The sequence below is a fragment of the Emydura macquarii genome, unplaced genomic scaffold, assembly GCF_026122565.2.
Source record: "Emydura macquarii macquarii isolate MOO-44397 ecotype Brisbane River unplaced genomic scaffold, CSIRO-AGI_Emac_v2 contig_1390, whole genome shotgun sequence".
NCBI classification, from domain to species: domain Eukaryota; kingdom Metazoa; phylum Chordata; order Testudines; family Chelidae; genus Emydura; species Emydura macquarii.
The window spans coordinates 15,199,707-15,225,432 of NW_027131527.1; the positions used below are offsets into that span (position 1 = coordinate 15,199,707).

Genomic DNA, 25,726 nt, shown 5'->3' on the forward strand with positions numbered 1-25,726 from the left:
TCTGCTGCTTGCTTATGTAGTGTAGCACAAAACCAGTCTCTTCATTATGACTTCTCCTTCCAAATTAATGGCCTTTTCTATAATAGTAATGTTGGTTTCATATGTTTTAAGGTAGCAGACTATTTTTCTACTTAGCATGACATTATTAAATATTGTACTTGATGGTATAAAAACATGACTTGCTGTGAGGGGGTGAAGGAGAGAGGGTTTGGAGTCTACATAGCTTTAAACCATTTAAATATTTCTGAATTCATTTTACATCTAAAGCCACATGCAAAGTTTTAGTTGAAGCAGCTAGAGTGGCATTAACATGAATAGCAAATGATTTACTGTATTTGCTAAGCATGTTTGAGAGGTTTGCACTTGTTAGATGTGGCTTTCTGTAAAAATCAATATTTCTTAATAGTCTAAACAATTCTGTTACATTCACCTCACCCCTCTTCTTTTGAGGGTATATTTGAGAGACACGGTAAAGATCTTGGCCTAAGAATGAACATACTTTGACAATTGTCTTATATATTAGTATTTTTGCCCTCACTGTTTCAGAAATGTGATTTTCAGCTCTGATCTTCTCAGTAGCTTAAACTTTAAAGGGTCATAACTTTAATTGACATTTTAAAAAAACCTCCAGTTTCTGATAGCAACTTCTTTAAAAGTACCTCTTCAATTACTTTTAATATAATGAGAAAATTGTTCTGCTCCCTTTTTGATTAAGAATCTTTTCAGCAAGGGAGAAACTAACTATAGAAGGAAACAACGAAGCTGTGAATTTAATTTTTTCACTGAATTCTTTGTTTTAGGTAAATATCACCTTGAAAATCAGTGTCCCTTAATAGAAAGAAGCCCAACATGCTGTGAGACAGTTTAAACTACTAATGTTTAGCTGTTTGATCATGTCCGATATGATCTATCACATCCAGAGTTATGCCTGTGAAATGCTGAAAAGCTTTTGCCATCCCTCTCTGCACCTGAGATCCTGAAATACCAGGTAGTTCGTGTCTGAAGCAGGAGAAAACCTGTCCTTGGTACCTGGTTTCAGTCACCAACAATGGAGTTCAGCTGCTTGATTGGGCTCCAAAATTTGAATCTGGTACCTCATGAGTAATTTCATGTTGTCTTTCAAATATTTCTTTGTCTTTTGTTAAGCCTTTCAAAGCACAAAGTTGAGGAAGGATAAATTCCTTGCTAAGCAGCCATGGAGGCTGGTTTGTTTTGGAATTGTGGCAGAACCATAGATGATTATTTAAATCCTCTGTATACCCAAAACAGAGTTGATTAGCAGAGTCAAGGGATGGAATCTGCATGCATGTGTGTGTTCTTGACCAGTCTAGCTCCCAGAATTGGTTGGGAATCACACCAGCCTTTGGGGGGTGAGGGTTTGTGTCCTGGCCTTTAACACAGTTGTAGCCTCTTTTTTCTGGAAGGGCTGATGGTAATCTTTTACTATTAGATTATTTTAAAGCTGAAACAATATTTTTTAATGGAAAAAGGGCTAAGTCTGAGATCTAACTTTAACCGTATCCTTTAAGGTTGTTTCTTTAACACTATCACCGTAAAGATCTGGATTAGATTTAAAGAATAAAGGAAGGAAAAACATGAAGAATTTACCTTTGTCATGCTAAAAGATAGGATTTGGTGGATGTTGTGTAGAATGAGGTGAAACGCAGCAATGAAACTGCTGGAGAGTGCTATACATCTTTCGCTGAGCAGCTAATCAAAACTAGGAGAAACCTATATAGCTGTATTGAAGCAACTAGATCCAGTCTATAAATTTACTGCCCTACATTGGGGTAGTTTTAAGTAAAGGAAGAAGATATTAAATTTTTAAAGGTCATCCCACATCTCAGGATTACTCATTTTGAAATAGTGTGTGTACCAAATGTGTTAATTCTATGCAAAAGAAAAGAGTTGCTTTCCATTTCTTTAAATGGAATAAGGACACTTACATGCAATTAAATAATGCTATTTGTATCAGAAAATTCCGTATTCATGATAAGTATTAAAACTGTCATTGTTTTGCTACAGGAAAAAGTTTGTTTCTTGGAATAGATACAACTGTTAATTATGTAACTTAATCCTTTCTCAAGTTACCTATAAAACCTAGAAAGAGGGTAATTTATAATTCCAGATAACCTGGGAGTTATCTCCTGTACAGGTATCTAATGGCAATTCAGATGTACAGTTACTTATCTCCTATTACCTATCCTGTAACAACTTTAACAATGGTGATTATCTTTAAGAATTACTTGCTGCTCAATCTGACAACCATTTATACCACCTCTAGTCATTTCAGTACTCCTTTTTAAATGCTTTATTCCCAGTGGTTAATTTTTCTCACAGCTGTTCTGTGGAAGCTGAAATGAACATCACCTTTTAAAACAAATAAATGAGAAGTCAGCACTTCAAGAATTTCCTGTTTGCTGCTTTTTTTGAGCTAAATAATAAGTGGAAGTAAGAGCTATCTCTGTAAAATATTTCTCAACCTGGACATGTCTAGGACTCTTTTGCTGAACGCTTGCTAGGAACAGTTTAATGCTTTCCATCTTTCTAAAATAAACATTTTATGCTATTAAAACATGACCTGAAAGGAGGAGTAGCTTTTTTATGACTAGTATAGGAATATGGAGATTTTTACCTTTACGTATTCAGATTTAATCTGGCATATGCAATGGTAATTAATAACATTATTATCTAATGGCAATTTGAGCTGTGTGAAATCAGTTTGTGGTTTTAGACCAGTTCCATGTTAGTCCATCAGACATAACCATAGTAGTTGTTGAGGCTTGGGCCAGAGGTCATTTTTTGCACAGACATGAAAACTGACCTACTTTCTCATTTTGAAGGTGGTTCTTCCAGGTTTGGGTTACTGCATGTTCTTGGGGAAAGCTTGCATCACCACTGTCCATATTGTGCCATTTCTTTAGATATACAAAGAACATAACTCTACGAAGTTGTCAACCTAGCACCTTTCACAAGTATTATCTTTAAAAGCAGACAAAATTGCATGGGTCTGACATTTTGTTAAGCAAGGTATCTTCCCTAGATCACGTCTTCATTTAAAGCAACCAAGTTTAAGACTCCGATAGACTTTAGAACGGAAACAGTGACCCACCTTAAAGCACTCTAACCCCCTGTCACCTATAATGCTGCTTAAAGTGGGTGTAATCTGGTTTTAAGGTGCTAGGATTTTGGCATTTTATTTGTTTTTACGTGACTGATTGAACTTATGTTCAATATATGTTGCTATTCAGACTTGATGCAAAAGCCCCATGACTTTGTTGTAAAGGAGAAAAGGTTGAATTGCTGTATAACAAAATCTGATGAACTACTTTGGAATATGAATACATTTTATGTGTGGCCTACAAGTGGTAATTTCAGGTACCCAAAGTAAGCTTTACAAAGCCCCAAGGACTGTTAAATAGTGATTTGGTCTCTCTTCACATATCAGAGCCCTCTTCATGCTTCTCTGTGGCAGTCAAAAAGTTGTGCCAAAGTTTCCAATGGAAACCTTTTTAAAGTGGTTAGAAGTATAAATCCACTGCAAATATTTGCGATGACCTTTTTAGTAATTTTTAAAAACAAAATAATTTAAACTTGTGCCTATGGTTTCAGCACTTGTGTAGGTTTTTTGATTTCACAGTACGTTGGAAAAAATAAGCTTAGCACTAAAGCAATTTCTTTTGTTAACTGAAATAATTACAAAATAAAACCAAATGCTTTTAAGAGCTTAGACTGTAACACTTTAAAAAAAAAAATTATACTTAAAGGTGACTTCACTGCAGAGACAAAGAAACGTAAGTGGCTGCTGTATACATCTAGTAACTACCTTCTTTGACAACTGATAAAATACACACACATCCATCCATCCATCCGCTTTTCTTGGTGGTTTGGCAGAATATCTTTATACAGTGAACTAAGGTATGTTTAGATAAATGTGTATATATGACTAAAAATGAGCATTGACTACCAGTATTTTTATACACATATGCAGATGTCCAGTCCTACTTCAACTCTTGTTCTAAGACAAGGGAAAGACTGGAAATGACAAATAAACAAATAGCAGCAATCAATACTTGATCTCTCTTGGTTAGACTGTATATCCAAAAGTTACATTTCATGGGTGCGAGAACTTGTCTTATAGGGATAAGAAAAGTTGTTTGTACAGCCACTTTAGATAAAGACATTAAATTATCTTTGTGCACAATTACTAGTGCATAGTTCTCCTGCAATATTTGTTTAATGCTTCACAAAACAACTCTGTTCCAGAAGAACACTTGGGAGTGTTTTGGGCAAGACCAGTTAAATAGTCCATATGTTGACAAAGTTTCTAGATATGTCTGTAATTTGAGAAGTAAAATAAATCCAGTGTTGATAGGGATTTTGGCTTTACTCTAAATTGCTGTAAATCCATAGCATTGCATTCTCCTACAGACTGGAATTTCACAGTTGCTGTCTGGGGAGGAGTCTGATGTTTCTAATAACCCACCACTAGGTAGTGTGACAGGGCCAGACCGCAGGGCTATGAAAGGGTACTGGAAGGCATGTATATTAGCCCCAGGCTCCATAAAGCCCTCTTCCCTGGGTAACCCAGCTGGGGCTAATTGAAGACAGTTGGGCCAATTAGGCCACCTGGAGCCTATCAAAGAAGCTGCTGGCAGTTAAAAGCCTCCATTTCAGGCAGGCCAAGTAGGCTGAAAGGGAGTTAACAGCCAGAGGAGAGGAGGCAGAGCAAAGCAAAGCAGAGCGAAGAGGAGTGAAGTGAAGCAAAGCGGAGCGGAGCGGAGAGGAGCTGCCCTGCCCTGCCCTGCCGCCACTATAGCTGCAGGGCTTGGGACTATCATCCACGGCCGCTACCATACCGAGACAGAGAGGCTCCAGCCGGGGAAGACACCACAACCCTTCACGCCGGTACGAGGGAGCAGTCTACAGGCCGGGGGGCCACGGACAGGCGGCCCAGGGAAGGTAGTAGGTCTCCAGGACTAAGCAGGGTGAGACCACTCCTTACAGGGTCCCTGGGTCGGGGGCCCGGGGAAGAGGGCGGGACCGGGTCCCCCTCCCCCTGCACTCCCCTCCCCGCCGCACCACTGGCACAGCCGCTGAAGCGCAGGATCCACAGGGCAGGACAGGCGCACCCTGCCACAGTAGCTAAATATTTCATACTTTAGAGGAAAGCTTGAAGTGCTGAAATTATACACAAAGGACTTGTCTACATTCGCGGTTATGCCTGCAAAACTTTGTTGCTCAGGGGTGTGAAAAAGCACCCCCCCCAAGCAACATAAATTTTGCCTGCCTAAGCACAAGTGTGGACAGTGCTATGTTGGTGGGAGAGAGCTCTCCTGCCAACATAATAAAGCCACCTAAACAAGCAGCGGCCGCTAGGTCAACGGAGAGCTCTCTCCCACCAACATAGCGCTGTCCGCATCTGTGCTTATACTGGCAAAACTTATATTGCTGGGCGGGGTGTTTTTTCACACCCCAGAGTGACAAAGTTTTGCCGGTATAACCGCAAGTATAGACAAAGGCCTAACCTAGATAACAGGGTCCAGATTACTGCTTTGTCCTTTCTACACAAGGAATTAACTCCAGGTTCACATCTCCCCTTGCAGAGGAGTTCTAGGGAAAAACTGTAAGGAAGTCTGCTGGGGAGACAAAAATGCCTGTGGGAAAGCTCGACGCCCAGGTACAGAGTATTGAGTGAACTTCAGGTGTGGGAATAGGAGGTGTTGCACATGGTACCTTCTTTATCATGTTGGTAAAGATTTGCTCCTACTGAAAAATACTGTTTTTCATTGCTGTTTAATTTCTGCTGCATCAAACCCCCGCTTTCAATCAGGTACCTAAAGTGAACAGTGGGTCAGCATTATTTGGTGTCTTCTGTAATAGAAGAGTGGGGGATGGGGTATGCATAGAAACATCAAACACTTATGTTGAAATGGGGAAAGTAAATTTGTATGTGAACTTTTAGTGTTTGCTCTCTAGCCCACCAGTCTGATTAAATGTGATGCTTTACAATAGTTTTAAATCTTCATAGTGTAAATCTTTGTTAGCAATTTCTTGTACTTTTCCATTTTTCTGTCTCTTAGGCTTCCCCTGCTGCCTACAGAACTAAAGGCTCTGTAAACAGTGTAAACTTGCCAGGGAGCAGAGCTAAAACAGAAAAGTCAGTAATGCAATATGTCAATTATCATGGCAGCTGTTCTAGGGAAAAATATCTGACATCCATCTCAGGAGTCGAATGATAGCTGTTTCCTAGGCTTTGTGGTGTTAAGATATGCGTAGGGCCAGTGAAGGGTTTGATTTAAATGCATACATCTCACCTGGTAGAAGAATACTCTGAATTGAAAATGGAGAGTGAAGATTTATTCTCTGAGCTGAATTTTCAAGGCTTTATGAAGGAAAACTGGCTAATCCTGACCAGATGATTAGTATTGCTATACTTAAAATGAGAATTAACAGTATTGACATTTTTCTTAAAGCCCAAGCACCTAGAGACGAATCTGAGCTTTCTTTTTTTTTTTTTTTTTTTTTGAAAATGCACGTTTCTAGCCTTTGTGGTTGTGAAGAAAAGTCTGAAAATGTGAACTGAGTGCACCCTAATGATCAGAACCAAGTAGGCAAATAACTGTTTTTAAATCACTATTTTTAAGCTAATTTCATGATTTTTGGGGGGCCTGACTCACTATTTTTAATGTTTGGGATTGACAGTATCCTGACCAGGAACTTTGGGGATACACGGAAACTTCTGACCCTTGCCTGATGGAATCCGATGACTCTTGGTGACCCAAAAATAGGTTACCAAAGTGAACACACTGGTTGAGGGGTGCTGATTAATTTTTATATATAATATAATATAAAAATAAAATCTCTTCTACAGCACATTTTAATAGCATTAAAGGTGGGTGGCTGCTGGATTCTAATGGTAGTTACTTTAATACCATAAAGTGAAGACCAGAACTGGTGAAATTCTTGAAAGAACTAAATAGGTACATATGTCATTTCATCTGAGGATAAGAAGGGACAATATTCTCTGTAGTGAAAATTCACATAAGTTGGTGAAACAGGTGATAAAAATATTGTCAATCCTGTGTGCTCAAAAATCATGTCAGGCTCCCCAGAAATTAAGACTTTTTTATAAAGTGTGATTTAAAAAAAAAAATTGTGTGTATTTGCTTCCTGGTTTTTGAGCTTTCATGGTAGACTGAGGTATTCAAGCTTTTCTCTGCTACCATAAGGGCTAGAGACTTGCTTTAAAAAAAAAAAAAAAAAAAAGGCTGAGATCCTCTCCTAACACCAAATATTGTGAGACTCTCAATAACATTGCAAGAGTTGGCAGTGCTAGAAATGTAGCACTTTTGAACTTTTTTTCACACACTTTTTCAGCCCTGGATAGAGGTAGAATGTGTGAAGTTTAGAGTAGAAGTGTGGATGCCTTCCCTAACAACCACTTCAGGCTTAGTCTGCACTAGAAACTTATGTCCGTATAATTATGTCGTTCAGGGGTGTAGGTTTTCCATATTCCTGAGCAGCGTAGTTATACCGACCTAATCCCCAGTGTAGACAGTGCTATGTTAATGGGAGGGCTTCCTTGTCAACATAACTACTGCGTGTCCGGGAAGTGAAGTACGTACGCCATTGCGAGAAGCTCTCCCATTGATGCAGGCAGCGTCTTCCCTAAGCCCTTATCTATACTAGTTAGGTCGATGCAACTCTGTGTCTATACTAAAATTTCACTCACACAAACGTAATTCTTCTGCTACGCCAACTTAATAACTCCACCTCCATGAGAGGTGCAGAGTCCATGTCAATGTAGTTAGGTTGACAGTGTCAGTGTAGACACTGCCTTGCTAACATCAACTGTTGCTAGCTCTGAGAAGCCATCCCACACTGACAGTTCAATTGGTGCAAGCAGTCCTAGTGAGGATGCGCACTGCTGATACAAGGAGCAAAGTGAAGATACACATAAGCGAAGTAATTAGTATGGCGGCTGTATGCCATCATAAGTTAACTTGACTTAATTGTGTAGTGTGGATATGCCGTAAGCTACAGCAGCACAGCTGGATCAGTGCAGCTGTGCTGCTTCAGTCCTGTAAGTGTAGACAAGCCTGCAGTCTCTCTCCCGTCTCCAAGAAAGCAGCAACAAATTCTTCTTTCACTATAAGCTGTTAAGACTTGTACTAAAGCTACTCTTAACTTCCATGTGGCTTACCTTTTTCCCACTACTCCCATCTCCTGGTAAAAGAAGCAGGAATGGCAGTGGATGATGATGGAGGAAGAGATAATTAAAAACAATCGAAAAAACAAAAGTTACTGGATAGGCATAAATACCATATTATTTTCTATCTGACTTTCTTCTCTTCCCCTGCCTCCCCATCAATCTACTGGAGATATCATAAGCAATGATGTGTGGGTTATGGCAGGAAAACTGATCATTGCAGCAGTTCCATATTTTGCACTATTATTTGTAAGGATTCTCCCTGAGACCTTTTTCGTTTGGCTTATCCAGAACACCTTGTCCAGTTCTGGGGGAACACTGTGACCCTTATATTCATCACTTTTACAAAGCTAGGATAAATCTTGTACAAAATATGCCTTGTGAGATATCATTTGAAATTCCAGAATTGCCATTATTGTGCTGGTAGAATGCGTGTGGCAACATTGTATGTAAAGTCATAAGATTCTGCTGTATGACATTGCTGAGACACGCTCCAAGTTTAGAAAAGCAGACACAGGCCAGTTCCTCAAAGACAAAAGGCAAACTGATGCCTCAGCCAGGTTTCAACAAAATCAAATGGACTATCACCTGGTTAAGCAGCCATTGTTTGGCAGGAAGAAGGGTGTGAGCAAGAAATTTACATCTTTTAGCAATGAACAGCTGGAGGTTCACATGTAAACATGGCTGTCACCAGAACCCCAGCTGGAGATGATTCTTGAAGAGGAGGAAAAGATATAAAAATGAGGAACAGAGGCTCCAAATCACCTCTCTCCCCTCATTTCTACTCCTGGTATTAATGACAATTAGGACAAAGGAAGCATCACTGAACTGGGGGAGAGGTCCTGGCTGAAAGGAATCTGACCAGACTGCTTTAAGCATGAGCTGAGAGAGAGCTTTTTTGCTTTTTCACTTAGCTTGTTAAGTTAGATATTAGTTTGAATTTTACTTTTTATTTCTTTTTAACCAATTCTGACTCTCATGCCTCATTACTTGTAATCACTTAATCTATTTTTCTGTAGTTAATAAACTTGTTGTATTGTTTTATCTAAACCAGTGTGTGTTTGAGAACTTCCATGTTAGATAATCATATCATTTTCTATTAACAAAATGACAAACTTTCTCTGAGCTTGTATTGTCCAGAAGGAAAGAGCTCCAGCAGTACAAGACACACATTTCTAAGGAAAAATCTGGGACTGGCAATTTGCTGGTGTCACTCTGTGATATAATTCAGGAGTGGCTAGCTGTAGCACTCTTGCAATATGACTGGGAGTAATTTACATGATGGAGGCTGTGCGTAAGTAGGCCAAGAATGGCTGCTCTCACAGCAAAGCCGTGTAAAAAGCATCCCAGATTGGAGAATTGAGGGGACCCAGCTGTTCAGCAGTCCAGGTTGTACCCTGGGGAATGGTACAAACACATCATCCATTTCTCTGGGAACCACAAAACTCAGTTTGACTCCAGTTGGTCACTAGGGTTGTCAATTTTGGTTGGACATATTCCTGGAGGTTTATCCCATGACATAATCTTTAATTTCTGGAGAATCCAGGACAATTCTGGAGTTCTGGCAACCAGTGGTCACTCAGGTTACTTTATTAGGCACGTAACAGCTCTTTGCACACGCTAGCCTGCCAAGAGGCAGGGGAGTTAGGCATAGGTTGATACCGCAGTTCCAATTCATGTCACACACCACAGTTTACATATATAGCTTTCCTAGTACTAACATCTATATTTCTTGCATGTAAAGACCAATTACTTCGCAGATTGCATAAGGAAAGCTTATCAGTTCCGGGTATTTCTGCCTACTTTACTAAAAACATACCCACAATAGTTAGTTTAGTTTAGTTTCTTCCTCCCTTATTTACTATAAACGTATTCATGATAATTAGTTGTATTAGCAATTGTTCGGGCATGTCTTGTCTTTAAGTTGGGCCTGCTCATGTCAGCTATGTACCCTGTAATACTGCATGGAGAATTTAATAAGGAACATGGGACAGCTGCTTCCTTCCTTTTTCAGGGAATGAAACTCTTTCCCTACCTTCACCACCCCCATTTCCTGGAAGTTGATTGTTACCTGTTTCTTTTATTAACAAGATGAGTGAAGGAAACACACTGACAGGGAAATATTTATAGCAGCCACCCAGTGTTTAAGCTCTTTACCCTCTGCACATCTGCTAGGAAAGGAATGTAAATGTGAGCTGAAGCACCACACAGGTAATAGAAAAGAAGTAAGATAATTAAGGGGATGGGGATGGGGATGGGAAGGGCAACTACCAAAGGGTCTCTAATGTGTAGGGCTTATTGAACTACCTCAGACTATAACCCCATATGTCTGTAAGGGAAGCTTGTTTTTTGCTGAGTAGACACCAACCTCCAGACCATTCACAGTCTGCTGCTTGGCATTTGTTTGAGGAAAAGATTTAATGCTTCCTAGACATTATTGGCATTGTCCCTTTGTGTCTGCCTTCCATGTTCTGGTAAAACATAAGGATTTAAGAGATTTTTATTGCTGTTCAGACATGCCTCAGTTACCCTGACAACCACTTTGGGCTTTTATCTGTTAGGAGCCAGACACTAAAACATTTCTTCAGGGGCTAAACAGTCATTCAGTAGGTAGTTGAATGAGAGGAGGGAAGAACAAGAAGGTAGGCGAACAAGAAATGAACTTAAGCCAGTTGATTAAATCTAAGTCTATTGGACTTTGCTGGGGGAAGCAGGAGCTGTGCACAGTGAGCAATGCAGCCTTCTGGGTGTGGTTTGCACGTTGGTGAGAACTCATAAATAGCAAGAGTGAGATCTTCTTAACAGAGCATCTTTGACAGCAGTGCTCCCAGACACTAAAATGGGGTAGGATACTTCTGTTACTCTTCAATCATGTAGGTGTAAGTGGGGTATGAATAAAACTCCCCCATTATCCCTCTTCTTTGTCTCCCATCCATTTTGCCCCTGATGCAATCTGTTCAAAGAAAAATCAGCCCTTGGTAGCCAGGGAATGAAGAGTCATGAATTCTAAGTTCGATCTCCCATGTTACTGTACAGAGCAGCAACTTTTAGGCTGGCTTGACTGTTACTCTTGTAACAATGAATGTTACAATATCAGAGTGCTAGTGTGCGTTTTACTGTGTAGCAGACTTTCAAACATATGCATAATAGCCCAAAATGTGTTAAAATATGTAACTAGTGATGGTAATCATTTTACACTGCAAATGTATCTAAAGATCATGTTGGAAAATGCATGAGGAAAGATGCCATACAAAATTATTTCTTGATGTAAATATGGTAATGAAAGTAAACATGTCACTAGTTTTACTCTCTGACACTGGAGTCTAAGGAGAACTCCTGCTGGTCAGCTAAGGATTGGTGGGTTTGGAGAGGGAGCTAAGAGGGAGGTAGAAAGAAAAGATCTCTGAATGGAAGACTTCTCAGAAGCTTGAAAAAAGAAGCTTAGAGAATAGTATAGAGTAGAACTTACAGGACTTCTCATTTCCAGTGCAGTCAGATGTCCAAGCCAGAGGCTGAACAGAAGTTGGGCCAGACAACACTCTTAGCTATTCTATTGCTTTACATTGTCTCTCTAAAGCGGCTTACTGTTTCTCCCTTGCCCGCTTCCAGTGGTGGTGTTCTTGAAGGCAAGGGGGAGTAGAGTAGAAACTCACTGGGTTTTAATTGGACTTTTTCTTAATAGGCTGCTCTAGGGATTGAAGTGGAATTCTATTCATGCCCCACCCACAATACACCCTCCCCCAGGCAACTTACCTCCAGCCCCTTCCTCTCTTTTAGTGGCTGCTACCATCTTTTTCCTTGTCCTGATTTCTTACCTTCTGCCTTACCCATGGGGACTGCTTTCTCCTTTCTCCTTTCTTGCAGCTCATTTTGAGCACTGGATATAATGGAGTAATAATATGAAAATTAAGAAAACAAGAATTTAGATAGGAAATTGGGGAAATTCCAAAACAGTGAAGTCTTTTAAACATAGGATAGTTTCCAAGGAGAATAGTGGAAACTGCACTGCTGGAGTTGTTCAGATACTTCACTGGTAGGTGTAGAATTAAAAACCTAAATAAAATAGTCCATTAAACACCGTTCAGAATACAATAATGGATGGAACTCTCAAACAGTCCTGCACTGTCTTGGGAATGGATTAAGGATCTAATTTATCCATCCATGCCGGGTAAGGATATTATCCAGATGTTTCTGCTAAAGCTGTTGGCAGTGAGCTAGTGAATGAGTCCACAGTCAATACCCAACTGAGATGAATGGGTCAGATCACAGTTCTGTTAGTGGACATACAATAGAACCTCAGAGTTACAAACAGCTCAGGATTGGAGGTTGTTCATAACTCTGAAATGTTTGTAACTCTGAACAAAAATTATGGTTATTTCAAAAGTTTACAACTGAACATTGACTTAAAGCTTTGAAACTTTACTATGCAGAAGAAAAATGCTGCTTTTCACCATCTTAATTTAAATGAAACAATCACAGAAATAGTTTCCTTACCTCGCCAAATCCTTCCCTTTATTTATTTATTTATTTATTTATTTATTTTTAGTAGTTTAACACAGTACTGTACCGTTGCTTCTCTTTTTTTGCCTCTGCTGGTGTCTGATTGCATACTTCGGATTCCAGATGAGGTATACAGTAGACCGGTCAGCTCATAACTCTGAGGTTCTACTGTACTTCTATTTTCCTGTACATGTATTCAAGCAGGAGCATTTCATCAGTTCATACTCGAAAGGTTATTTTTGCAGCCAAAAGAGCAAACGAGGTTTTTTAAACACTTTGTTAAATGAATGCTCAAATTTTGCAGCAACCAGTAGTCCCACTAGAGAAATACCAGAACAGTGTTTTGACTCCCTTTGCTATGCTGTAACCCACAGGACTAAGAATGCTGGTGTCCAGTCATCCGACTCTATGAAGTCTTAAGCATGTCTTTGTGTATTCATGCTTAAAGGATCAAAAAATGTAACTGCTAGAGAGCCATTAAATGTTTTTTACATTCCCCTCCTCCACAAAAAATATGTGCTGTCCTTTCACGTTGTGATTCAAGAATTCTAATCACCTGGTCTGAAGCATGGCACTCAAATGTGGCCAGATTATTCTGCAACTGGAAAACTTTCAAGATTGTCAATGAGCATATTTTTACTTGTAGTAACGTCAGTTTAAAAGAAACTTTTTTTGTCACTTAATATTGGTCCCTGGTTTGAATCAAGTTCCAAACAATAGTAACCAAAAATCATTACCTTCAGGGTACATATGGTAGCCTATGTGAAATAGTTGGTAGTGGTTTCCATCCAGTTTCTAGTGGACAATTTTCTATGACACACAAACCACTGTCCCAGTTAACCTCTGTGTTAGTAGTCATGGGCTTCCTCTGCAATGATGATTTTCTGTGCATTACCCACCAATGCTTTAGCATGAATGGGAGCATTAAGAGTAGACAAGATGCTGGCATTTTTACCTCTGTCATATAACTGCTCAGAGTAGGACTGGAAACAGTTGGTAAAGATTCAGGCAGCCAGTCTGCACTACCACTTCCACCATGGCTTGCATGGGTGGAGCTCCTAAGCAACACTGGATATGTCTCCACAGCATTTTGGACAGAGCAGTAGCGAGCCTCCCAGCACAAATTGGTGAACTTGGGATAATGGGCTCTCACTAGTGCTTCAAAGCACGGTCTATATAGCTATTTTTAAAGTAGCCATTTTGAAAATAGCTGTATAGACCATGCTTTGACGTCTCGGCTTGGGCTGGAGGTTGGAGTCTGAAGCCCGACATTCTCCCTAGGATTCAAAGCCCGAGCCACAACTTTCTGTCTATACAGCTATTTTTAGAGCATAGTATGAGTCCTGCTCGCCCAAGTCTTTTGACCCAGGCTTGGAGGTTTGCTCCTGCTTGAGCCAAAATGCTGTGTAGACATACACAGTGAAATATGAAACAAAAAACCCATTGTGAACAAGAGAGAGATGTCAAGGATTGAATGGACATGAAAAGTGAATTCATAGTTCTAGTCTCTCTTCATATTCAAGACAAGCTTTCTGATGACATCCCAGTGGGTTGCAGCCTTTTGGGGGCTTTCCACCACCAGATACATTCACTACTGCTAATTTAAATGAATGTATGCCTCAATTTGAGCTTGGATATAATTATTGTGTATACCTTTACTGAAGCAAAAGAGTTTGGCTATCAACTAAGCGTTCTCACGTGATTGATTGAGAGACATGATCAGTGAAGTATGGAATGAGCTGCTTTTGTGGTCCAGAATTTCATTGTTCTGCCCCATTTCCCTGTAAGCCCTTTGAATAGCACACATTGGGGTGGAATGGGATTTGTGAGCCTTTTGGCAGTATCTTATTATACTGAGGCCCAGTTCTGAATCTTGGGATGAATGTAAGTAATGTGATTTAACCTGGATGTTGATAAATTCAAGAGAGTACAGAGAAGAGCCATGAGAATTATTAAAGGATTAGAAAACATCCTTTAGTGATAGACTCAGAGTTCAGTCTATTTAGTTTAATGAAGAAGTTGAGGCGATTTGATTAGTCTATAAATATCTACATAGGGAACACATACTTAATAATGGGCTCTTCAGTCTAACCAAGAAAGGTGTTATAATAACACTATCCAATGGCCAGAAGCTGACCCTAGACAAATTCAAAGTGGAAATAAGGTGTCACTTACCACTAAAAATCAACCATTGGAACAACTTACAACGTTCTTGTGGGAGTCTGTCACTGACGTAAATCAAGATTGGGTATTTTCTCAAAAGATATGCTCTAGGAATTATTTTGGGGGAAATTATCTGGCCTGTGTTACAGACTTTATAGATTGGATGATCACAGTGGTCCCTTCTGTCCTTGGAATCTATGAATCTATAAAGTGAAATGAGAACCAAACTTTCATAGGGTTCCTGAAAGCCTTGTTTAAAAAATAAACTGATTCTGTATGACTCGGAAATTACAAAGCCTGAACTTCATGAAGATGCATAGGTACAAAATAGATCTGGTGCCTTGTCATCTGTTGTGTTTGACCATCTTAGAGTAATGTTAAACACCTTACCTTTCAACAGCCATTTGGCACATACACAGCACAATTTCTGTTTCTTTTCCCTCTTCGTTTTGAAGAATATTTTGCATGAAAGTAGGAAAAGTGTTTCTAGAGTTAGTCTGCACCTGCTGCATACTCTCCATCTAAAATTACAATCCTCCTGGTGTCATCTCCACAACTGCCACTTTTGACACTGTCTTGAGGGACAGTTTGTTTCATGTGATCACATCAGACCATGTACCAGGGAAATATGTGGGATTTTAAAAAACAAACAAAAAACGCTTGAATGTTGACGACAATTATGTGGTAGAGATAAAACAGGCCTTAAAGGATTTTTTGGGATTGTTTAAACAGCTGACAGTTTTAGGTCTGTCTTCCAAAAGTCAGGTAGTGTGGTAATTCTCTGTCTTATATTTCTATATACAAGTTGCAGCTTCCAATAAAGGGGGGAAAGGACTAAAAGGGCTTGCTGTTCTGCCTCAATATAGGGTGAAACAAAAATGAAGCCTTGAGCAAAATTAGAACCATCTTCAGAACACTTAATTTTTTTTTTTTTAAATCACCACTGTACAATCTGTGCATACTTGATGGCTGTAGGACTTTGTGTAGATATAGAAGCATTAATTTAAGCATGAAATTACTGACTTCCACTTCCTTCAAAAGGGTTTTAGTTTCTCTTGAACTAGACCAACCATATGTCATATGTACAGTCTTGTGTGTTTACATATGAACTGCACTGCTTTTGATTATTGGAATTTCCAGTGCAAATGCTAACACAGCCTTAGCTGTGTAACAGAAGTGCAAAGAGAGGGGAATACCACCATTTTCCAGGACATCTGGAGCTGTGACAGTTTGTTTCACAGCGACTCGAACCATGTTTATAACTCAGTGGGCGGGTTTTGCTTGGCAGCTCAAGCAGGAACATTCAGTATTCCTCTTGGGAACCCCCAGTCAGAGTAAATATCCAGATATTCATTCCTAGTCATCTTTTGCTTTTAGTCAAACTTGATATTTTCAAATGTTAAAGGGACACTAATTTCAAAATTGGTCCAAAATGTAGACTTATGTAAAAGCAAGATTTTCCAGCCTAGTAGGAATGTTTCAGTTCATTTTTTTTTAAATTCAGTTAAACTTTTAAAATGACCACTTCCATATTATTCACCTCCCAAACAACACTGCTCTGAGATGTTCAAAATGCAACTGACCACAAGTAAAATTGAAACTGACTTTTATCGATTTGCGTTTTCAAAGCTGAGAAAAATAGTGTAAACACAATATAAAGTACATTGGATTTTTAAAATTTTCAGTGTTATCACCAAGCAAGCATATCTCCCAGGTCTGGACTCAATTAGCATATTAGGGTCTGGACTCAATTAGTGCAACAGCTTTCAAAAGAAAAAAAGAAAACTAAATTGCTGAGAGAGCAATTTTTTCCCCATTGACATTCCCCTAATCCAATAATTTCAAGTCTATTTGACAACTTGGTACAGCAATAACTAACGCTTTCGAGTTCTTGATACAAAATTCTGATCATTGCAGAAATTGTCCAAAAAAACACTTAAAACAAGACTTTCTTTACGAAAGTTACCTTGTAATTGGGATACCGGCTTTGGAATCGATTGATACAAAAATAATTTGCGATTGAACGTGATCACAAACTGCTGAAAGACCTAATGTACTAACTACTTAAATACATAGACTGCTTAGATCTTGGCTAATGCCATATAGTTTTAAAATGGGAGGGACATTTTTGTGAGTTTGTGCTAGTGCTGTAATCTAGCAGTAAGTATTTTTTAGATACATATAGTGAGATTATCCTAGAATATAGTCTTTCTGGAAACAAGCACCCAATTCAGCCTGACTCTAGACTCTCCTCTACAAATATTCTGCTGCTTTCTGAGAGTAAATAATGTCAATATGTATAAAAGTAAGTTGATCCACTTCTGTGCTTTCTCCTGATTACTACAAGGCAGTCTTTTTTTCAGCCCGGTGGTCTTGCCCCTCTGTCCCTGATTCTGGTAAGGTGGTTCTATACAAGTTTACTTGTATGAAAGATGATAAAAAATTACCTTTCCTCTGTTTTGTTGATGTATGTACCCAAAAGACATAATGACTTACTCTATAATTCTTCGTAACTTGTTCTATCACCCATTATACTGCAGTTCCTTCTGTCTTTTCCAAGTGTTATCCACCTGTACTGCTCTTTACCTTATGTGATTTTTCTTGTCTTCTCTGCTGGTGACTCCAATTTAATTTTCAAAAATTCAGTTGTAAGATAAGGTGGCTGTTACGCCAAAAAAAATGGATTTATAAGCTGTCCCTTTAAATTGAACTACAGTATTTGATAAGCAGAAACCCTGAGAAGTTAACATGGCTGAGGGGGTAGTAAATCTCTACTGAATGACAGACAGCAACAAAAGATGCTGTTCTTGATAGATACTCCTGACTTGCTGTCATCCCTGTAGTGGATAGGAGGATATGCCCAAATAAATGTCATTAGGATGTGTGGAGGTGAGGCAGGAGGTGGCAGTGGGGTGAGAGTCTGACAGACTGGCATAACCCAGCATTTGCCCTTTATTAACAATTTCATTTTGCTGTGTTTGGATTTTCTAGGTGCACCAGAGACTTTCTTCCTGGCAGAGCTTGAGAGTGGTGTATTGCAGTACAGTAGTGCCCTCTGACGGTGAGTCTTGGCAAAGACTTTTTGGTCCTGTTTGACTGACTTTCTAGCTCAGATCATCCAGTGGTGGGTTTGGGGTTTCTTTGGTTTGTTTTTTGGTTTTGGGATGCAATCCAATTTATCTCCAGGGACCGGGGGATGAAGAGGAAATGGCAATGCTAAGATAACAGCAGTATGAAATACTGATCATGGAGTGGCTTGCTTAAAATAAAAAATATTGGACTGTCCCTATATCTTTTGTTGAATTTTGGACAAATGCATGCACACTGTTCTTCTAGGGCAGCTGCTCCTTTTCTTTCCTTGAGTACTCCCTAGTTCTGTTTCTCCATGGTATTATCCTCCCTCAGGGAAGGAAGGAGGAAGATGTAAGGATTTTTGTTCATCAGTTGCATTTCTTGACTTAAAAAGGGAGTGGCCGTTTGGTTTCTGGGAATGTGCATTAGCCAAACCTTTCTGAAACATACATCACCTCCGCAGCCCACTTCACTCACTCATGAGAAGGAGTCTTGAAAGTCACTCATACCTTCTTACAGAAGGCCCTGTAGCTGTGCCACGAAACCAATCCCTGGCCTTCTTTTTCAAAACAGCTGCTGAGTCCCAAGTAAAGCACAATTTTACTTTTACTCTTCTTAAGCCTCTCCTCTTCCTCCCTCCAAACAACCTTTAGTTTTTTAGACCAGCTCCCTCCAGAGCCAGACTGTGCTGCTTTTGAAATAGCTGGAGGGGTCACTAGTCACGCAAAGCATCTCCTTGCCTTACCCCATCTGCATACTTCTAGGTCAGGAGGGCCTGGGAAAGCTGTGGAGGCAATGCAAAGGATCAGCCCTATTTTACCCAAAAATAGACACAAAATGATCATTCCAAGAGATCAGAATTTACCAACTGGTATTTAAATACTTCCATGTTACAAACTGTAAATGAAGGCACACCTTTTAAATGCTACTTTAATTTCAAGTTGTTGAAGTAAGCCACCTATCCAGAACAAAAACATTCTCAATTTTTGACAAACATATTTAGATTTGTTGTTGTATAAGTCAGGGCCATCTTATTATACAGGGTGTGTGTGTGGTGTGTGTTTTAAATGCTTTTTTACATTTGCCTGCAATGGAAGAAGTCCTTGCCCCACACAGGAGTGCGACTGAAATCTCCCACAACACAGCCCTCTAGTTTCAAGCTAAAAGGAGCATTAATATACATTCCTACCACCCCCCAAAAGTCATAAGTGGTTTAGAATTCAAAGGGTTTGTTGCCAAAGGTCCTTGTGCTAGATCTACACTCTTATGCTGACATCCCAGAATAGGTTTGCATATTAATCAAAACATACAGTGTAACAAGTGCTCCAAATTGCAAATATTTCCTGCTGAGAGAATGAACATCCCAGAAGTTTTATATACATCTGGGATCTTAGTTAAACTGGTGGATAAGCTAAATGAGAGAGAAACCAGTCAGAGTTTGACAAAAGTGTCGTTTGTAAAAAAGCTATTGTTAATTGTTTTAAGAAACAAAAAATATAATTGATCAGCAAAAAATCTAGTCTTCTCGTAGAACTATATGCTGTACCCAGTATTTTTTATGTAACAAATATTTAATAAGCAGTGAACATACTTTAAAGTGCAGTTATACCAGCTATTTACTCATTTGGTCTTTTGCTTGATCATTCATTCATTACTAAACCAGTTTGCTATTTTCTTAAGTCAAAGGGCTCAAGATACTTTTCAATAGTATCACTGTGTGACATAAGGCAAGGGAATCTGTTGCTAAGAAGGTAATCCTTAGTGAAATGAAGATCCCATTGCACTAAATGCATACTACAAAGTGGAAACGGAAGACTTCTAGATTGTTGCCCGCTTTATATTTACATAGCACAGGATAATTGTAGACTAGAGTGCTTGTGCAGGATGATCCGGTGTGGTAGTGAAAGAGTTGTATATAAAAAGCAGCAAACTAGTATTTCAGTAACGAGGACCCCAACCAAGATTGGGCCCCCATTGTGGGTAGCCAGTGAATAGAGCCATGCAAATCTGTGAATATGTGCTTAATATCCACAGATATCCACAAAAATGGTCAATGGATCGTGGATGGATGCGATTCCAAATTTTATAAAGCCCTGCAAATCCACGGATATCTGTTCATATCCACCGATCACTTTTGCTGATTGCGAATCACAAATTTTGTATCTGCACAGGGCTCTACCAATGAATACACATAGATAAGACTAGAGTTTACAATTTAAATTTAGAAACAAGATATAACCATACATTTTAAATGAACAAGGGAGGGAGGACAAGGGTAATTTTGATAAGATTATGCAATCATATAGGGTAGTTTGTGAATGACTTGATGAGTTCTGAATCATTTAGTCTCTTTCTCAGTGTACTTTCACTTTATTCTTTCTAGTAAATTTGTTAAATATTCAACCCTAATTATTAATTGGATAAGCCCATGTTTTTTAATGTTAAATACACTTTCCCAAGGTAATACTGACGCATTTTCTTTTAAAAACAAAAAAAATCCAAACAGCATTTTTGAGGCTCATGTTTGCAGAGTTAAAATTTCATACAGAGTGCAAGTTCAGTCTCCTATCCCTAACTCTAGCTACTGAACTGGAGGCTTTCCGAAATCTTTCCAATGTTTCTATTGAGTGACCTGTTTACATTTAAAAAAAACCCAAAAACCTACTTACAAAGTAAGGGAATGTAATAAAGAAATCCTCTTAGAAGAAGGGACCTCGAGAGGTCTTCTAGCCCAGTTCCCTGCACTCAAGGCAAGGATTATCTATTCTAGACCATCCCTGATGGGTATCTGTCCAGCCTGCTCTTAAAAATCTCCAATAACAGAGATTCCAGAACTTCCCTAAGCAATTTATTCCAGTGCTTAACTCCCCTCACAGTTAGGAAGTTTTTCTTAATGACTACCCCAAACCACCCTTGCTGCAATTTAAGCCTATTGCCTCTTGTCCTATCCTAAGGGGTTATTGAGAACAATTTTTCTCTCTCTCCTCCTTGTAACAACCTTCTATGTACTTGAAAGCTGTTATCATGTCCCTCTTCAGTCTTTTCTTCTCCAGACTAAACAAACCCAATTTTTTCAATCTTCCCTTCATAGGTCATGTTTTCTAGACCTTAAATTATTTTTGGTGCTCTTCTCTGGACTCTCCAGTTTGTCCACATCTTTCCTGAAATATGGCACCCAGAACTGGACACACTACTTCAATTGAGGCCTAATCAGCACAGAGTAGAGTGGAAGAATTAGTTCTTGTCTTGTGTACAACACTCCTGCTAATACATCCTAGAATTGTTTGCCTTCCCCCCCAAACCCCAACAGTGTTGCATTGTTGACTCTCATTGAGCTTGTGAATCTTCTATGACCCCCCAAATCCCTTTCCACAGTACTTCTTCCTAGACAGTCATTTCCAATTTTGTGGTCCCTTTCTAAGTGGAGTACTTCGCATTTGTCCTTATTGAATTTCATCCTATTTGCTTCAGACCATTTCTCCAGTTTGTCCAGATCATTTTAAATTTTCATCCTGTCCTCCAAAGCACTTGCAACCCCTCCCAGCTTGGTATCGTCCGCAAACTTTATAAGTGTACTCTCTATACAATTATAGAAATCATTGATGAAGATATTGAACAAAACCGGATCCAGAACTGATCCCTGCGGGACCCCACTCAATATGCCCTTCTCGCTTGACTGTGAACTACTGATAACTACTCTCTAGAAATGCTTTTTCAACCAGTTATGCATCCACCTTATAGTAGCTCCAGTTAGGTTTTATTTCCCTAGTTTGTGTATGAGGTCATGCCAGACAGTATCAAAAGCCTTACTAAAATCAAGATATTCCACATCTACTGCTTCCCCCTCATCCAGCAGACTTGCTACCCTGTCAAAGAAAGCTATTAGGTTGGTTTGACATGATTTGTTCTTGACAAATCCATGCTGACTGTTACTTATCACCTTATTGTCTTCTAGGTGTCTGAAAATTGATTAATTATTTGTTCCATTATCTTTCTGGGTATTGAAGTTAAACTGACTGGTCTGGATATTCCCGAGGTTGTCCTTATTCCCATTTTTATAGATTGGCACTATATTTGCCCCTTTTCCAGTCCTCTGGAATTTCTCCTGTCTTCCGTGACTTTTCAAAGATAATTGCTAATGGCTCAGATAATGCCTCAGTCAGCTCCTTGAATATTCCAGGATGCATTTCATCAGGCCCTGGGATGACTTGAAGATGTGTAACTTGTCTAAGTAATTTTTAACTTGTTCTTTCCCTATTTTAGCCTCTAATCCCACCTTATCGTCACTGGCATTCATTAAGTTAGATGTCCAATGGCTACTAAACTTTTTGGTGAAAACTGAAACAAAAAAGTCATTTAGCATTTCTGCCATTTCCATGTTTTCTGTTATTGCTTTCCCCCCTCACTGAGTAATGGACCTACCCTGTCCTTGGTCTTCCTCTTGCTTCTAATGTATTTGTAGAATGTTTTCTTGTTACCCTTTATGTCTCTAGCTAATTCAATCTTGTTTCATCCTGTTGCAGTGTCTGGAAGTGTAAAGCAGTTAAACAGCAATAACACCTTTCAGGCTTTTGAAGTCAATGTGTTTCTCTCCTTTGGGAGTCATTAATTGTGGATATCACTGTAGAGGCCTCATGCCCTGGCAACACATGCCAAGAGTTCACTCCTTTTGGTGGCAAAAAGGTAAAAATGGTGCCTGATACTCATTATTGAATTCAGGCCCGGTTACAAGTCATTGTAAAGAGCCAGTTCAACTCTGGCTGTATGTTGTTCAGACTACATTTCTTCTGTTCATTAAGTTTTAAAACTTAACTTATATCAGTTCTAGAAAACTGCCATTAGCTTTTTGCACTTTTCTGGTGTTTCTTTTTTAAATTAGTGTCTCCTAACACCAATTTACGTTCTCAAAAGAGAATAGGAATAATGTTTGCAATTGAGTTAATTTTATTAAGTTGGTCTCATTGGGGGGTGGAGTTTTGCGGGGGTGGGCGGGGGTGCAAAAATAATGTAGACACCAGGACCTTGAAAAGTCAGGAAGGTTTTCTGTAGGGAGTGTTCTTCCCCAACATTGGGGTTAGGTCTAAGACGTGTAACGAGGGCATTATCTGAACTTAAAATATTTCCAGTCTCTGATGTAATAGTTTGTGCCACTGGCTTGGAGTATAACAGAAAATGTGAGTGTGAATTATGTGTCAGCAGAAAACAGTCAATAAGAAGCCTCAGATATTGGATAACTTGAGAGGTCTCTGATAAGCTACTTATCTACATTTGGCTACCTCCGAATGAGGAAAGCAATTATTTTGCTTGGGGAAATAAGTCTTCTGCCATGGTTATGTAAGAGCCCAGGGAGGGCATTAATAATAATTTGCTGAAAAACACTCTAGAAAGTTTTGAGGCATAAACTTAAACCAATATGTGAGCTCATTACCATATAAAGTTCTGCAAACAATTACAGTTTTTCTTTCTATCTCTAAATTGAATGGTGAATTACAGGGTCTTGTGGAGGAATGTCACTAATCTTTTCCTTCAAGTAGAAAGACTTGGAGGCAGTTTATCCACCCAGTGAGTATGCATACTGGCCTGACAGAAGTTGAACTTGAAAAGAAGTTATTTGTAGAGAAGCAAACTGTGTATCCCTTCCTTTCAGTCAAGTGCAAGCTTTGATGCAAGAGAATATGGATACTCTGACACTTTCAGGAAGTTATATTTATTCTAGTCAGGACTGTTTTACAGTTGCATAAGTAAGATGAGTTTACTTTGAACAACTGACACTTTTGCATATAGATTACATAATCAACAACCACTGGCTTGCATTTTTTCATCAGATCTAGTAAAATAAAATAAAGTATTAAACCTGTGATGGTATAAATGGAGTGTTTTAAATTCAGGTTGTAAATCTCTGAGTATCCTAATGAGATTCACTGTAAATCAGATAGAGAGCTGAATAAAAAAGTAGCAAAATAAATGACCACAGAAATCCTAGCAGTTTAATGCAAGCTCTGATTCATGGACAGATCTCAAACCCTTGGGAGTTACAGATGGAGATTCCCAATTGCTTATTGGAATAGAAAGACACACAAACTCTGGTTCTCTCAAAGATTAGCATCACCAGAGGCCAAGGGATTTAGCCACATGACCCATTAACCTAGGGGGGTACATTTATATTCTAGAGTGCAAACTAACATGAAGGAGAGGGAAAAGTGGTGTGTTCTGACAGGAATTCAAAGAATACAGCTTGAGAACTAGATCATGCTGCTTCAGTGGTGAAGTAGTGGTGTAATTAAATGATGGTTGACATTTTGCTAAAATGTCAGGTAGGACTAAAAACTTGTTTCTGAGTTCCTGAAACAGTTCCATTATATTACAAATGAGGCCTTGCATTGTGCAATGTATTTTTAAAAAGTCCATATTTTTATTTTATCACAGGTTTTTCATCTTTGGAATTTTGAATGTTGCATCACTTTGTTTCTCCTAAGATTTTATGTCAAATCACATAAAGCAGAATGATACATAATTCTGAGTTGTTGTTCTCTGTAACCTGTTGCTTCAATGTTCTGGCAGATGAATATTTGTTTTGTCAGGTATTTGTAACTTGCTGGTTGAAAATATTGTGATTTGTTTCCCAGAATGACTTTTACTTGGAAAACTTGACCAACTAATAATGGGTAGGTAGAGAGGCATCTGTGGATAGCTGATATTAAAATAAACTTTTTTATCCCTCTCTCTCTCCATCTGTTTGTTTTAGAGTGTAATTTGTTGGAACAGGGACTGTCTTTCTATATGTGGACAGCCCCTAGCATAATGTGGATGCTGTGATCATGCAAATAATAAAATAACTAGCTTAACTTACGTACTGGGTCAAGGAATTTTGAGCCACACAGAAATCCTCATGCATCTGTGTGAAAATGCACCTGAGAACACTTAGGAAATTGAGAATTTCTTTATTTCCAGCTTAGCCTATGGAATAATGATCAGCGTAAGTGCTGTCTTTTCTCCCCTCCCTATTTCTGTGTATGAGTGATATATAAAACCCATACGCATTAGATGGAATACCTTCTATCTTATAAACCTGATGGAATATAGTTTCCATGATTTAAGAGTTCTGACTGGTCAGTGGTCCTACTCAATGCTTATTTGTTCATTCAACACAAATAGGGGAAAATGGAATTAATCAGAGTAAAAACATAACTTTTCTAAAGCATGTCCTTTTGCTGGGTCTCCTAGTGCGTGGTGTGTCTTTGTCTTTCAGGTTGTAAACTCTTTGAAATAGACTTCTTTGTTTTGTGAAGTACCAAATGCTTGTTGGTGCTTAGACTAAAGAACATTTTTATCACTGCTACTATTAATTACCATGCACTTTTGTGCAATAGCTTTTCCTTGTATCTCTAAGAATCACACTCCACTTTAAGACTTTCCAACAAAGCACCAGAAATTTAATAGATACTGTGAACTTGTGGAGAGGGAGAACTTCTGATATCATTCAACATTAAGATGGATAAATCAAGTCTTCTTCATAGGACAGATACAGGACTGTTATATAAGGTACTTATTTGTTATACTGCATATTTGGAGATGGTTTGTCTTGAGTCTAATATTCTTTTCTCTAGATGTGACAGTGGTTTACCAAAATGGATTACCTGTGATTTCTGTCAATCTTCCATCCCGGCGTGAACGTTGCCAGTTCACATTGAAACCTATCTCAGACTCTGTTGGAGTGTTTTTACAACAGCTGCAGGCAGAGGACCGGGGAATTGACCGGGTCGCAATCTACTCCCCAGG

At 39.0% G+C, this 25,726-nt stretch overlaps 1 protein-coding gene across 2 annotated transcripts in view; it reads left to right on the plus strand.

The window, feature by feature from the left end:
• MCU (mitochondrial calcium uniporter) overlaps positions 1 to 25,726 on the plus strand; it is a 125,208-nt gene that overhangs the window by 83,897 nt on the left and 15,585 nt on the right. For both annotated transcript variants that reach the window (XM_067552730.1, XM_067552731.1), the window contains exons 2-3: positions 17,867 to 17,936; positions 25,555 to 25,725. In XM_067552730.1, coding sequence (XP_067408831.1) covers positions 17,867 to 17,936; positions 25,555 to 25,725 — 241 coding nt within the window. The remainder of the gene's footprint in view (positions 1 to 17,866; positions 17,937 to 25,554; position 25,726) is intronic.